This window comes from Oryzias latipes, chromosome 21 (assembly GCF_053564925.1).
Source record: "Oryzias latipes strain Hd-rR chromosome 21, Olatipes_Hd-rR_3.1".
Taxonomy (NCBI): Eukaryota; Metazoa; Chordata; class Actinopteri; order Beloniformes; family Adrianichthyidae; genus Oryzias; species Oryzias latipes.
The window spans coordinates 4,931,752-4,948,632 of NC_136257.1; the positions used below are offsets into that span (position 1 = coordinate 4,931,752).

Consider the following 16,881-nt stretch of genomic DNA (forward strand, 5'->3'; position numbering starts at 1 on the left):
CTGAAGAAGAGGCAGCAAACTCATCTACTCACACCGGCTTACAACACAAACGTTTAAAGCGGACGACGTACCCGAAAAAAAAGCATTTTTAAGTCATTCACAGTGACAACAACATAAATAATCGTTTGTCTTTTTCACTGTAGGAAGAGCACCAGTGATCAATAGTTTTTTATCTAAAGAGGCATGATCACAGACTAAAGTCAGAGGAGAACCCCCCCCCCCAGTTACCCTCAGTTATCAGAGGGTTCTATATTATAACGAGGAGGTCAGAAGTCATCACACGTGTTTTTATTTTTATTTTAAAGCTGCAGAAACACATGGTTGTTCCATTTTTTTAAAAATCAAAACAATTCAAGCAGCTGGAATGCTCCCCCATGTCAGAAGTGGAATGTGAAATCCGTGCTTTAAAGAACCTCCCGTCATCTCACCGTCTCTTTCCCTTTCGCTCTCCGGACGGGCTCGGGGTCCGGTGTCGGACCAGTCCCCTCTCAGGCGCAGGCGCTTCACTGGAGGCTGCCTCAGCTGTGGAAACACACACACACACGCATGGAGAGATTAGCGGCTTGTCCGTCAAAGCGTTGGTCAAAAATAGCTTCGCTGTTAAAGCGAAACCCTGTTGGTTTACTCTTCAGAGTGCCCCCCCCTTGGTCCCCACTCTTTCCACCACTCTGGCTCTTTCTGTCGGGCAACAGGCTGTGAGCCAGAGAGGGAAAAACCCATCTTAGCTAAAGCACCGCCACCTGAGAGAGTCGGGGCAGGAAGAAGAAGAAAAAAAAACAACACCACCAACAACTGAGGGCAGAGATGGGGAGGCCTCCATCTTTACCTCCTACAACCCCCCCTTCACCTCAGCTCACATTATTTTGTGGACAGGAGAAGGCTCTCCGCGTCAGCCGCACTCTGTATTTGGAAAAGAATGTGAATCTCGACCCAGATGAACTCTGGGATGCTGGCGCCGTGACCCAGCACATTCAGACACTGGTTCAAATGTCCAGACGGACCAGTCAAAGGGAAGGACTCTGTTTTTTTAAGAAAAGCTACGTAGTAAAGTTAAATTCTTCCCATGAAGTCATCGTGGCAATCATTTCAGGATTTAATAAAAACCCTCATACACAGGCTAATGCCAACATTTATGAACCAAACCTGATTCAGGGACTTGTTGAAGCTTCTGTGGCAGCATCATCTCTCATTTCATTACAGAGGGGCTTTCCCCTGTTGGTCGCTCACCGTGCCTAAAAATCCTTTTCACCGGGTACCGCTACTTCTGTTACTTCACCGGGTGTGTGCACATTTTTGTGACTTTTGGAATTTTTGTTCAAAAGCGCAATTAGACAGAAGAATCGTGAAACCAATACGACCCTTCCCGTCCAGGATTGCAGCAAAACACAATTATAAGTATTACAAAATAACTTTCTTCTAAGCAATTATATTTACACCAGTTTTATCATTCCCAAAGGAACACTTTAGAGCCGGAAAAAAAATCTGCAGAGGATCTTGTAAAAGACGATGTAAATATATTTTTTTTTGCAGTGCCATCCATCCATCTGCTTAACCTGCTTAGTCCCCCATTTGGAGTGGTGGGGTTGCTGGAGCCCATCGAGCTGCTTTTGGGGAAAGGTAGAGTCCACCCTGGATGGTTTGCCAGTCCACCACAACAAGACAAACAACCACACACACTCACACATTCACACCTAGGTGACAAATTAGCAATTAAGTCCCGTATAGATCCGGTCCACGGGTCATTTGGTGCCGGGCCGCACAGAAAGAATAAATAACTTACAGTACTTCCGTTTAATTTATTTCGAAATAAGAAAGATGTTTTATTTTGAAAATTTGCCTGATTCTCTGTTCCATCCGTCTATGTCACTCTTGACGCAGGCCAAGGCGCTCTTCTCGGTCACGTGTTAGGTTACCGCTAAAACAAAACGCAGGAGCTAGCAAAATTAGTAAAAAACAAAGGTCTTAGGAAAGTTTCTGTGCCAAGTGGAAAAGACCCAGCCAGGAGACAGAAGAGGAGCCTTCCACTTCCAAAAAACCAAAAGAAATCTACCTTTAATAGACAGTTCTTCTTTTCTGCACCATGAGTGTGGGAGGGGGAGAGGATGATGACACGTGTGCAATGTACAATGTTATACATGTCAAAATAAAAACTCTGGCTACATCTTGTCACTGATCTTAATTTATCGTGGCACCGTTACAATAATCATTCGCCCTACAGCTTTAAGGCCGGTCCGTTGGGGACCACTTTCTCCACTTTCATTGGAGTGAGTATTTAAATTAGATGAAAAAACAGTTTTTGCTCCTTTGTGTGTCTATGGGGATTCCCATTCATGCAAAGGATTTGACCTCTCTCAGATCAATTTCATAAACCTCTTTAAATACTAAAAGCTTTAGAGGAACACTGAAATCCCAATTGGTCATGAACCTGAGAACTCCAGCATTTGAAAAAAAGAAATCTGATCAACTGTAGCGTGAACTAAAAGAGCAGGTTCGAAAGTAACCGGTGTTTTTGACGGCTCACCTCCTCCCTCCTATCCTCGGACGGGCCCTTGAGTTCCCGCGCCTGGTCGTCTTTAGGGTCAAACAGGTAGATGTAGTCGGAGGAGTAGCTGACCAGCACCTCCTGACCGTCCTCGCTGTAGCAGAGCGACGTGACCCTGCAGGACTTGTTGGACAGGTGGGCGGGAACAAACCGAACACACATGCCGGTCGTTCCTCGACCCGTGTAGTTACCTGGAAATAAGAAGTAGCACGCTCTATTCCTCTACAGCCGGAATGTAAAAAGGGATTCCTGTGTTTTTTTAAATATTTATTGCGTTCAGCAGGTATTGCTGTAATGTAAGAGAGACGGCAGGAAGCTTCTCCTGGAAAATGTCATTCGGTGTGCAAAACTCAGTGTCAACTGAATCCAACACAAATCAAATGAGATTTACGAAGAAGATAGAACCGTTTACCTGTGGCTCGGGTGCCTAACATGCGTCTGTCATAGATCCGCACCGAGCTGTCAGAGCAGCCCACAGCCAGATAGTACGGCACCAGAGGAGATATTGATATGGACGTAGCAGCTCTCCGGCAATTTATGAGGATGTCCTGGACATAAAGAAGGTTTGCTGTAAGGAGAAAGCTGTCAATAGACCACTGAAAATCTGAACCATTTTTCATTTGGGTTTTTTTTGGAAATGAGAATTACATGTGCATCTGTAATTGAATATACACTTGGGTAGGGCACTGAACTTTGATGGCGGGTGTACTAAGTAATGACTTAAGGTAAAAGGGGTGAGAGTTTATAAGATTTTTCTTCTTCTCCCTCCCTTTTGGACTTTTGTTGTTTATATAATTTTGTCTTGTCTTGTTTCGTCTTGTCTACACTTGTTTTACTTGTCCAAAAAAATAAATAAATAACGTCAAATCAACTCAGACCTTCGTTGGAAGGGATCTTGTTTTTTCTGTCTTACAAGAAAAATAATCCATCAAGAAAGTTTTTCAGTAGCAAAATAATCTTAGTTTGTGAAAACATGTCTTAGTGACTACAATTTTTTTCTAGTTCTTGGCAAGACCATTTGTCTCACCCTATAGGCAGACTTTGTGCGTATTTAAAGAAAGTCTGCCAAAAAGGGGCCTGTTTTGGCAGTCCAATCTGGAGGCAGATCCAGATTTGTACCAGACCCAAACTAAGACGCAGGAGAAAAGCAGAAAAAGGTGCGGCCATACGTCTTTGCAGTCTTCTTTAGTGCAGCTGGTTTTCATGCGCAGATCGAACCACCGGACCGTGCCGTCCTCTCCGCACGACAGGAAGGTGCACGGGTCATTTGGTACGGTCATAATCTGATGCAACGAAATGACAAGTCAGAAACAGTGGATTTGTGTTTCCACGGCAGCAGCAGCAGCAGCAGCAGCAGCAGCAGCAGCAGCAGCAGCAGCAGCAGCAGCAGCAGCATCGTTCAGCACCTCGTAAGCCGTTCCGTAATGGCAGGTGAACTGACACTGTCTGTTGTGCTCGGGACTCTTCTCCGTGTGGGTGTAGTAGATGATGCCGTCTCCTGAGCAGGAGATGATCTCCTGATCGTTGGTGTGGGGCATGAACTTAGCGCTGAAGATGTTTGCACGATGACCTGAGCGTATGGATGTCTTAACCTGGAGAAAAAGGGGGACAGATGAGATCTGAAGGAGCATTTAGACCTGGATTTGGCAAAGTGTGATCCTTAGCCGCAGTCCTAAGTGTTTCCCACAATTCCCCACTCAAACATCTACTTTTAATGAATGAACAGCTTTTTAAAGGCTGACGCTCCGTCTGAATTCCTTCCCTAACCCCCAACTACTAAAAAACTATGGAGTGCTCTGGATTTTGAAAGCAATGTAGACACCATGCTCACTACTTTTTCCTTTTTTCTTTTTAAACACCGGATTTGACGTCATTGATTTCACGAAATCGAATTAATATGAGCGTTTTGCGATGACTATTTATGAATCCACTGTCTTCTGAAGATAAAAACGTTGGTTTATTAAAAAATAATACATTCAAGTAAAATTTTTGGGCCAAAATTGTTCCAATGCAATGCACTGTGGTCTATATTCGCCGATCTAGTGAGCATCGATGCACACTGGTTTTTCGCAGAGACTTCTGGGAAATTTCTAGGGCAATCGATTTTGAAATTGTAGATTCAGACAGCACTACGAAATGAAGAACGCGCTATATAGTGCATAGTGAAGGAATGTTGACACAACCTGAAATTCACAAAAAGTTGAAATAATTTACTTAATCCTCATTAACATAATGGTTAATGAAATTCATGGATATAACTTTTATAAACAGTTTTGTAGCATTTTGTATTAAATGTAAAGCATTATCTTTACATTTAATACAAGAATTCCTCATTTTATTTATGAAAGTTGTACTTTTCTTCAGTTATAATAATAATAATAATAATAATGGATTGGATTTTTCTGCGCTTTTCCAGACACTCAAAGTGCTTACATTGTGTCCATTATTCATTCATTCCTCATTCATACTTGGTGATGGTAAGCTACTGTTGTAGCCACAGCTGCCCTGGGGCAGACTGACAGAGGCGTGGCTGCCATTTCGCGCCTACGGCCCCTCTGACCATCACCGGGACATTCACACACCAGTGGAGCCACACTGGAGGCAAGGAGGGTGAAGTGTCTTGCCCAAGGACACAACAACATTTGGCTGGTGGGAGCTGGGATTGAACCGCCAACCCTTCGGTCATTGGACGACCCGCTCAACCGCCTGAGCCACAATACTTTGAAATTAGAAGGAGCTGCATTTCCAGAAGAAAATGCAGGGTTGTATGCTATATTACTGAATGAAAATAAAACTAAAAGGGTAATAATTGGCATAAAAGATAAAATAAAATAAAAAATAATCAAAGTCTTGGATTCCCCATGTATTTCAATGGAGGCAATAATCCTGGAAATCCAGGAATATCTTGAAAAGTTCAAGGATTTGAAGGACCAAAAGTCATTGCTGGAAAAAGCTGTAAGAGCTGAACATTTGAATAGTTGAATGGTTGAAGTAGTTGAAAATTTATAGAAGGAGTTAAGCGGAAAATGGCAGAAGATAAAGAAAGAGAAACAGGAAAACAATGGGTTGAATACTTATAGAATTCAACCAATAAATGCATTTGTTTTTTAATTCAAAACTTAAAAAATTCATTTGATTAAATGGACTGTAAATTCAATCGATTCCAATATTTGGCAGTGATGCCAAACAGGCCTTTGCTGGATGATGAACTGATTCAGAAGATCTCATAGAAAGCATGCAGGACAAACGGCTGCTGGGACCAGGACTGAGGATCCAGAACAAATGACAGATGGATTCTCCTCATTTATAACAGGCCAAACTCTCACTAAGCTAAACCTGTAAGGCAAGTTACAAAAACAAAAGCTGGTTTGATTTTTCTATTTAAATAAACTAAAATTGCAGCTGTTTTAATCGAATCTTCACAAATTTTTAATGTTGTTTGTAATTGGGTTCTTCGTGACAGAGATGCCGACCCCCTTGAAGGAAAAACGACAGTAAAACACTAAACACTGCCCTATTTTCAAATTCGGACTCACCTTTTTGTTGTAAGGGTTTGTGATGACCAGAAATGTATCATCCGACCCCGACAAGATGTACTCGCCCGTCTCGTTCCAGGATATTGTGTTGACCTAAACGAAGAAGACACACAGATGCTGCAAGAGTAAGCCGTCAATCCTAAAATCAACAGAAATTCTGAGAAAAGTTCAAACAAATCCCCCTTTTAATTCAGATGAAATGTTAGGAAAAGTCAAATCCAAAGCAAATGTGTTCAAATAACACACTTTTTGAGTTAAAGGCTCAGGAAATAGTTTAATATTTGAGCTTTTAAGACGACGTAGGCGACAATGGTCAATACACAAAAACTTTAAGGATGAAAAGACATACTAAATGTATACACATACTGTATGAAACAACACAAAATCCAGACTTTTAAAAACTTTATGGGTAATAAATTGATTGTAAGCTTCAGGAATCTAAACTTTTGGAAGATAAGGTTGAGAAACTAAAGATCAGTTTAACATTAAGAACACACAGCAACTAATAAACATAATCATAATTTGTCTTAAAATTCATTTATAACGGATTTTTATCCATTTATTAAACTATTGTAAATGTTTTTCATGATTTAAAAACTGTCATTTAAATCATTTTGTCTTCTATGTTTTGGTACTAAAAGAAACTTTACGCCACAAATTTGTTTAAAAACTGCTATTATCTTTTATTTTTTTGTTTCCATATATTGCAAACGAGACAATGGGGTCAATCTAACAAGCTAGCCAGCTAGATTTAGCAAATTGTATTTTCATCGATGTCTAATCAATGTTTGTATTGCACAACATTTTAAGCAGAATGGTGCATCAGCTTGCTGTTTGCGTCATTCTGTCAATCAATATTTAATTAAGACCTGGATCCTCGTTTCAATGTTGCACGCCGACAAAGAGGTCTTGCAGCCGGCGGGTTCACCCCATTAAGCCTTTTTCAGAGACAGATTAGACATTTGAAAAATTATATTTGCAGCTTGGATCTAAAATCTATCATTGACCATAATCTGTTGAAAGATTAATGTCGTGTCGCTGGTCATGTTGACATGTTTGAATGGTCCTCATTTCCTGTTTCCGCTGCAATGTCACAGCAACCTCTACGGTGATGACACTGTCATTCTCTTTCATGACTTGCAAGAAAGAGGTTCCGCTTTAAACTCATTTTGAAATGTGTGTTGAAACTATTCCTCCAGTTTCAACACCCTAAACCGACGGCAGCAGCTGGATCAAAGTAGCAAAACAGATTTACAAATTATTACTGAGCAACTGATATAAGGAAAAGCCCATTGGGTGTTACCTTCACATGCTATGCACATAAAAAGGTATTTTTTAAACATTTAACCTTTATTAAAAAAAATGTTGATTCATAAAAACTTTAATTTTTAGACTTTAGTGCATAAGCTTGTCTGATACTCATATTTTAATTCATGCAGACGCTTTTATTCTTGAAGATTTACACTTTTCTCTAAATTGACAGCGTTTTTGCTCCATTTCATGGCTATTTTGTGCAAACAGCTGGCACCTATTGTACTTAATCCCTTAAAATAAAACAAAATGTGTACAAATCATCTTCCAAAGCAAAAGAAATACTATCTTTGAGTGCTTTTGACCAAAAAGGGAAACAAAATCAAATTTGGGTTAACATTTATAATATTTTTAATTTGATTTTCCCCTTCATCCTCCCATTTCTAAAAAAAAACAAATGCTAACAGAAAAAAACAAGATCATCTATTAAAAATTCAAAAACAAACTAAAAAAAATTAGTTTAAATTTATAAATTGTTTTATAACTAACATTAACAAATTAACAATCTTATTTATTCTTTTGTAAAAGAGGTCTAACTGATCAGGAAAGAACCAACTTAGCATTTTCATCCCAATAAACAAGATTTCAAACCAAAACATAAAACTGCAGTTAAAATGTATCTAGATTTACTAGATTTTGTTTATGATTTAGACCTAAAACCCTTTTAAACAACATTCAAACCATTTTTCTAACATAAGAAGCCACAATATGACAGATTTTGGAGAAGTTTTCGCTCTTTTTCTGACAAAATATTTGGAGATTTTGTTAAAAGCGTACGATAATAAAATAAATAAATAAATAAAAATCACAACATTTTTAAAAAAAAACCACAGTCCTAATCAGTCCCTGGAAAACTGCATCTTGCCAGTCAGAGATCAGTTTATGGGCTGTTTTGGGGGTGGGGGGTGTGCCAGAGCTGTCCACTCCACCCACTTCTGTAGAAGGAGAATAAACACTTCAGTTTGATCATTTCTGTACATAAACTTCCGACACACTGGTTTTCTGCCAGTCTGTGTGTGTGTGTGGGGGGGGGGGGGGGGGGGGGGGTCATGTCACACAGGATCAGATAGACCAGCCTCCGCCAAATATTAAGATACAAATGTATTTGTATAAATGTGCAAAACAAATTATATTTGGTCAATAAAAAAAAAGTTCACCTCAACAAGTTTGTAATGTAACTGTGGTTGTCAATGACAGAGGTCAAAGGTTTCCTGAAGGCCCGTTTAAAACTACCCTCACTTTAACCCTGAACTCTGGCTGAAATCCGCCTGAACTGGATAACTCTGGGTATGTCGGTTCCAAAAGACCGGATATGAGTTAGCGTAATTACGCTCCACTTGGTAACCCTGGGTTAACGCACGTGCACAGCAAGTTCACAAAGACATTTTCAATGGATTGCCGATTTCCGGAGTCACCATGGAAACGCGTAGAGAAAAAAAGAGAGCTCTATACTTCAGTGAGACGGAGTCTGAGATTTTAATGACGGCGTATGAAGTAGGGTTGGGCGATGTCCCCTAAATTGGCCGTTGACGATGTTTGCCGTCAACCATCGGGATGGACGATGACATCGTCGGGGGGGGGGGTATTTTTACATTTTTCGTTCTTATATAACTGCTATTCGTTATTTTGCTTTTTTCATTTTATTTCCCAACTAATGGTTAATCCGCGATGATCCAGTATAAACTGAGGGAAGTGACTTTAACAAAAAAAGTAACAAACAAAATAGAAAGAAGTAGTCCGCTCCCGCACTTAACTAGCGAAGTGGACCGGCGGAGTGCGGATTTACAGCTTTGTGTTTGATGGGAAGGGGGGGAGGAGGGGGGGGGGGTACATGAGCGGTATGTGTTGGAGATTTAAGACTGCGATCCGTCCCGCAGCTCTAGGGGTACAAGCTATCAAACTCAGAACCGGGTCTAAAAGTGTGTCTGAGCACAGTTCGGATCGTCAGCAGACAAACAGCGGTTTGAGCTTCAAAGCAGAAATGTCGCTCAGTCCTTAGAAAACATTCAAACAATCACGTGGATTTGTGTTTCCAGTCGTGTCCCGACTAAATAAAGGCTGATGTTGTTCACAGCATGCAGCGCCACCCAAAGCTAATGTTGTTAGCCTGTGTGTTAGCATACTGCTAATCCTGGCTACGTTCAGAAAAAGCACTGACCACACGGATTAAAATTCAAATGATGAGCAAAGAGGTGTTTCATAATAACCGTAACATTATTAAAAGCACGTTTAGAAGATCGTCTCGTATTTTACCGAGCTGACATGTCAATATATATAGCCGCTCGGCGCTGTTTAACATTGTTTTGTATTGAATTGTTACATTCAATAAAGTTGGGGGAAAAAAGCCGCTCGGCGGAAGTTGTATCCTCTTCCGGTTTTCAAACTGCGCATGTGCGAATACTGCGCGTGTGCGAATGATTTATTCCGACCGAAATTGTGACCTTAGTGAACGTTTTCATATTCTTAAAACATTTTTTTGGGCCCATCTACACGGTTGGATTCTAATCCGACCATTGATCCCATCAAAATATTTTGTACATGTAACCGCGGCTTATGGTGTCGACGCGCAACGTGGCGGGGGCGTGGCATCACGATGGTGGTCTCTCCATCGGGATGTCAGTCACCCATCACGATGGACGATGATATCGTCCATCGGCACAACCCTAGTATGAAGATTATACGTCCATCAAAAAAGTAATACGGCTGCATCATCAAAAGAAAGAGTTTCTGCTTGGAGGAAAAGAACGGACAAAGTAAAAGCACGAGTTTCTATCTCATTTCTATTTTCATTGTGACACACGTAAGGGTTAATGGCCGACGAAGTGTGCGATATTACTTTTTAACGCACACCGTGGAAGTCTGAACCGTCCGATGCGAAGCGGAAGTGCGTTAAAAAGTAATAACCCACACTTCGAAGGCCATTAACCCGCTTATACCATGGTTACCGGTACTTACAAAAGCAATACATATTGGCCAGTTTTTAGTCCTTTATTAGGGCCCGAGCACGGAGTGCAAGGACCCTATTGTATCTGTTAAGTTTATTATTATTATTATTATTATTATTATTATTATTATTATTCCGACTTTTCTGTCGCCTTTTTGAGGCCTTTAACATACCCCAAAACTCACCAAATTTTGTATACACATCAGGAGTCGCGAAAAATTTCATATTTTATAGGAGAACGGCATAGGTAAACAAAAATGGCTCGATAGCGCCACCTGCAAAATTTGTTTTCGCGAGCACCTCCATATGCTTTATAGTACAAACCTGATTTTAACAGGGCATGTTCATCGGATAGAAACCTACAAAAAAGTCTCTTGGGACCAAGCTGTCAGTCGCACAGGAAGTCTGATATTTTGATGTCAATATGTCATTTTTGCTGTATTTTGGTCATTTGCAGGCCTCGCTCTAGAACGAACTCCTCCTAGAGATTTGAGAGTAATGACTCCAAACTTTGGTTTTGTAAACTAGACACATGTCCGATGTTAAATTGCAAAGCTTTTAAGTTTTTATGGATGTTTGTGACCATGGCGGCGCGTCAAAATTGGAGGTCGTTTCGAAAACACGCCATGAAAAGAAAAATGGCCATTACTCAGCCATGCATAATCCAATCTGATCCAAAATTGATGTGCATGATTGTAGTCTGACTCTGAACACATCTGCAGTGAAAAAATCTGGAAAAAGTGTAGCGCCACCTGCTGGCAAGAGGAAATGACATGTTTTACTTGGAGCATCACTACTCCGAGTAGGATGAGCCGACACACCTGAAAATGACGTCCACCTGTTGAAAAGCCATTGAAGTTTACTCTGACAAAAAACCATAACTTTCAATGCGGGGGTGTGGTCGTGACAGAGCGGCAAAGTTGGGCATCTCGCTATGCACACAAAAGTTGCTCTCACGTGCACATTCCTTGTCCAATCTCACTGAAATTCAATGGATATGATGAAGCTTCTATTCTGAACCCATGGATATGACAATCTTGGACGAGCTCTATAGCGCCACCTAGTTATTGCATTGGGCACATTCTGCCCTGTATTTTCTCTTTGCTTTGTCCGATGTGCATGAAATTAAAACTGGAGATACTCAGAAGGGTCCTCTCTCATCATGTAAAGTTTCATGGGTGTACACCTGACGGTGCCTGCGTAACAGGAAGTGGTCGATTATGTGCACCCAAATAATAGAAATTTATTATAAATCAGCCGTTTGTCTCAGGAAGCTGAGATTTCAGAATTAGATGCCTTTAATAACCTCCAGCTTTGATATGTAACACTATAGGGTCTACGAGAAACTTCATCACTTGATTTTTTTAATGAAATTTTGGACTGAACAAAGATTTTTAGCATAAATTCTGTTTAGGTTATCAGCACCAAGAATTCAACTTTCATAGGCATTTATGTGCTACTGCTTCCTAAAAAAATTCAGAATTATTGAAGTTACAGGTGAACTTTTAGACATCATTTCATCCAAAAAGGTCCGAAAACGTCTTTTTAGGCAAAACTGCAAACACCTATTTTTTTGCCTAACTTATCTTTCAAATATCAGCACAAAAAAATTAAAAACGGTAGGGATCTGTGTTTGCTGCCTTCCATATTTTTTTCAGACTTAAAAGTGTAACAGATGATTTATAAAAAATCCTTTTTCATCCAAAAACCTGTGTTAAATCTGTCTAGACTCCAAACAAACATTTTTTTATGGTAACTTATGTTTCAACAATCGACACCAATTTTCACACACCTATAGCTAAACATGTCCCATAGCTACCTGAATATTTTCATAGATATAAAATGAACTGGTCATTCTAACATCTGGCATTCTAACATCTAACATCTTACATGTCAAAGCCTCTCTCAGCCTGGCTCTGCTGAAGGAGTCGTGTTACAACCCCGCCCCCTCCTGCTGGGACCCCTGCTATGTAAATTAGCAAGCAGTGAACAGAGAGATGAGGAGTAAGAATGACCATTATTCAGGCATGCATAATCCAAAGACAGCCAGTTAAACACTGAAAGACATATTTTTTCGGTATGTCTTTCATACATCTTTAGTATTAAAAACTCTCCAAGATGAATGTGCCTGACTCCACCTGCAGGTGGATCACAGACTTCCTGACGGACAGACAGCAGTATGTGAGGCTGGGGAAGCTCGTCTCAGATACTCGGACCACAAGCACCGGATCCCCCCAGGGCTGTGTCCTTTCACCCCTGTTACTCTCCCTGTACACAAACAGCTGCACAGCTGGTCACCTGTCTGTCAAACTCCTGAAGTTTGCTGACGACACCACACTCATCGGCCTCATCTCTGACGGAGATGAGTCGGCCTACAGGAGTGAAATAGCCAGGCTGGTGTCATAGTGCAGCGCTAACAACCTGGAGCTTAATGCTCTGAAGACAGTGGAGATGACAGTGGACTTCAGGAAGGCCCCAGCCCCCCTCCCCCCTGTCATCCTCTGTGACTCCCCGGTGACCTCTGTGGAGTCCTTCTGCTTCCTGGGAACCATCATCAGCCAGGACCTCAAGTGGGAGCAGAACATCAGCTCCATCACTAAGAAGGTCCAGCAGAGGATGTACTTCCTGAGGCAGCTGAAGAAGTTTCACCTCCCTGAAAAGATGCTGGTAGACTTTTACACCGCCATCATCGAATCCACCCTCACGTCCTCCATCACAGTCTGGTTCGCTGCGGCCACGGCCAGAGACAAGGCCAAGCTGCAACGCGTCATCCACTCAGCAGAGAAGGTGATCGGCTGCCACCTCCCGTCTCTCCAGGAGCTGCACATCTCCAGGACCTGGAGGCGGGCAGCCAGGATTGTAGCCAACCCCTCTCATCCAGGACATAATCTCTTTCGGCCCCTCCCTTCTGGCAAGAGGCTCCGGTCCATCAGGACCAGGACCTCGCGCCACAAGAACAGCTTCTTCCCCACTGCAGCCAGCCTGCTGAACAGAACCCCAACTCCCCCAGGTGACCCCCCCTCCACCCCCCGCCCACCAAAGGACTGTCGGTGCCACTTACAGGCCCCACCATCCCAGCCCATCTGTGCTCCCACTTTAATTCACCTTACTCTACTGTATATAGTGTGTTGTTGTTGTTAACTTAATTTTTAACTTATTCTTAATTGCACTATACACCAAGTCAAATTCCTCGTTTTGTAAAGTGCGCTCTACTGAACATGGCAATAAAACTTTTTCTGATTCCTGATTCTGATTCTGATTCTATTAATCATTGTTTTTTATTCATTCAAAATGCAATTAAATCAATATTTTATCTTTTTTCTTTTCCTTTTTCTTTTTTTTTTATCTCTTATATCCTTTTTTATAATCAATGTTTGAACTTCTTTTCCTTTCTATTGTCATGGTTTCAGTTTGTTGTCTTTTTTTTCGCTTTAGTTCTTGTTCTGTCTTGTTTGGTTCTGTTTCCTGTTTTATTTTGAAAGGTTTCCTGTCTTGTCATGTTTCTTGAGTTTTACTTCCTTTGGTCCCCATCTGCCCTAATCGTGTTCACCTGTGTCTTGTCTGCCCTGTCTGTATATAAGTCTTGTCTCTGCCTTCCTCCTGTGCTGGTCCATTAACTTCTGCTCATGTTGATCACGTCTTCTTGTCTGGCGTCCATGTCCCTTGCCATGCCACAGTAAGTTTTTGTTTTTAGTTTTGTCATCCTGCTCTGCAGCGCTTTTTGTTAGTTAAATAAACCCACTTGCCCTGAACCCGTTTGCCTCCCGTCTCTGCGCCTGGGTCCTACCTGCTCTCGAGCCTCCCCCCCACACGACATCTATACATCCAATGAAATTAAACTACAAATCAACAAACACAACTGATAACAAATGTCTCTAAAAAATGATGTGTATATTTGCAGAACCTTAAAAACACCAAACAAATAACAAATGCTTCCCAATTAAAGCACAAAAAATGGAACACAAAATGTAAAACCCAAGTTAGAAATTGCAATTTGAAAAAGATACTTTTTTCAGCAGCTTTTCAAAATCAATCACCAATTCTACTCTTCTGTGGATGAAACAAAGAACTCCAGAACAATGAAGCCATTTCTCTAAGTATCTCTCACCTTCAGTTTTAAACAAGGTCTGTGAAAATCCACCATACATTGGTCACATGAACTCAGAGACCTGCTAAAAGTGCACAATTGTAAAAGCTCTTTTATATAGACAACTGTTTGTTTGCTTAGAGCTCTAAATATAAAAAAAATGCTTTTCTATCACCTAGACACAGATGGAGAACCATATCAACTGGATTAATAACAGGGTGGCATGTTTAGACAACATGAAGCTGTCCATCACATTTTTGACCTAAACATGTAAACACATCCTTGGCTCTGCGGTTAGGAAATGGTATTTGGGAATCTCTTTATACCAGGAGCCAGCCTGGCCATTGGAACATCGCCACAGTGCCCATCCAGACTGGGACAGAAACGGGGTCCACTTCAGAGCCGTGAGCTGCTGTGTTTAACTCCAGCTGTCCCAGCAAGGTAGACAACTGCAGCAACATCCACTGACCAAGCTGACAAGCCCTGGCAGAAAAGATCCCCACAAGAAAAACACTGGCTCAGGCAGGCTGGTCAAAAAAAAATAGTTTTGCCATTGTCTTGCAGCTCGCAGATCAAGTGGTTTAGTTTTCCAGTAATGTCAGTCAAGAATGCAAGTTCAGATTCACAATGTTCATATTCACCATATTCAACAGACATCTCCTCCAATAGCACCTTAAAAATCCTGTGCTGTTTTGCTTTGCAGCTGAGGTTGTTTACGATTTTCAGAATAAGAGTCATTATATGTCCAGAGCCAATCACTTCTGCACATAAGGCCTGCTGGTGAATGACGCAGCAGTAATGCAGACATTTTGGAAAGTCTGGGTCAGCTTTACAGTGAGTGATGAAACCTGTTTGTCTATTGATCATAGCAGGAGTCCCATCTGCAGTCACTGCTACCAGCTTTTCTAATTGTACCTTTTTCTGCACAAAAACTCCTTCACCGTGTTATACATTTCAACTCCTCTTGTAGTTGTCTGTTAGGGCAGATGTGTCAGGAGTTCTTCTCTTGTGGAAACCAAAAGCTATGCTGTACTGTTGCCGTCCACAGACTCATCACACTGGACGTTAACCACCTGCACTTTGCAAGATCCCGGTCCAGCTAATTGGCCAAGTTATCAGACATAGCTGACACTCATCTAGACATTGTAGTGGAAATTGAATGAGTTCTTTTGTTCTCATCCTTAGGGACAGTGATAGCAATTATCATCATTGCTTGAATTTTTTTCATGCTATATGCAAAAGTCTTTGTCCCTTAAGGCAACAGATTACAGCCCCCCCCCCCCCCAGGCTGCTGTCGTGTTAACAATAGCTTGGAGCTCCAGAATGGACAAGAAAAAACGACGAGAATGGCTCGAGCAGGGCGTTGCTCACGGGGCGGTCGCTCGTGCCATGCGGTCGCACGTGCTCGGGCCCGCTAAATGCTACTTGTAGCTTTAATTCTTGTTTTTTTTTTCAAATTTGGATAGCTTTTCACACAAAAAGCGGACTATTTGTTATGTGATGCGGCGCACCACCGCTGCAGTCATATATATATTTATATATATATATATATAAATATATATATATATATATATATATATATATATATATATATATATAAATATATATATATATATATATATATAAATATATATATAAATATATATATAAATATATATATATATATATAAATATATATATATATATATAAATATATATATATATAAATATATATATATTTATATATTTATATATATATATATATATATATATATATATATATATATATATATATATATATATATATTTTTTTATATATATGCTGATCTTTCCGATGGGTTGAATAAAGCATCAGTTCAGAGAGAAAGTTCACCTCTTACCGCTTGTTTTTGTCCAGATGATGAAGCAAAAGGTTGTTTTAAATAAGCCGGCGCAGTGATACAAAACATTTAAGCTAGGTGACCGGAACTTCTTTTTTCACCGTGCGGTTATCAGGTTTTAATGCACAACCAGCAGCCAATCAGAATCGAATATTCACCCGGACCATGGTATAAATATATATAACTTATCAAAATTAAATGAATTAATTCAATGGGCAACAAATTAATATTTTTTTACAACTCAAATTTACATAACATGTCATTTTATTCCAATTCAATAAAATGTTTTTCCAAATTAATCTATTGTATTTCTTGAACTATCATATGTCTAAATTTCAGCCTGCAGATATACTCATTTTTATACCAATAAAATGAATGACAGCAAAAAGAAACAGTACGTCGTTAATCATTTCTCTGACTTTAATAATTGATACTTTATTTATCCCACAATGGGGAAATTCTTCTCTGCATTTGACCCCGGGAGGTTTGGCTTGCCTAACGACCCTCACTTAGTGATGTTAATTGCTCGCCAGTAATTGCTTGCCCCCCGTACCATTGCTCATTCCCCTCCAGGAATTGAACCCTGGATTCCTGCATGGTAG

At 40.6% G+C, this 16,881-nt stretch overlaps 1 protein-coding gene across 13 annotated transcripts in view; it reads right to left on the bottom strand.

Moving 5' to 3' along the window:
* The window catches only part of dcaf6 (ddb1 and cul4 associated factor 6), a 39,570-nt gene that overhangs the window by 13,490 nt on the left and 9,199 nt on the right, over positions 1–16,881 (bottom strand). For all 13 annotated transcript variants that reach the window (XR_013652557.1, XM_078939120.1, XM_011489231.4 and 10 more), the window contains exons 3-8: positions 6,079–6,171; positions 3,949–4,134; positions 3,712–3,825; positions 2,955–3,090; positions 2,522–2,733; positions 429–522 (exon numbers count right to left, since the gene is read on the bottom strand). Coding sequence is in view for 12 of the 13 variants with exons in the window: in XM_078939120.1 (XP_078795246.1) it covers positions 429–522; positions 2,522–2,733; positions 2,955–3,090; positions 3,712–3,825; positions 3,949–4,134; positions 6,079–6,171 (835 nt within the window). In the remaining variant the exon portion in view is untranslated. The remainder of the gene's footprint in view (positions 1–428; positions 523–2,521; positions 2,734–2,954; positions 3,091–3,711; positions 3,826–3,948; positions 4,135–6,078; positions 6,172–16,881) is intronic.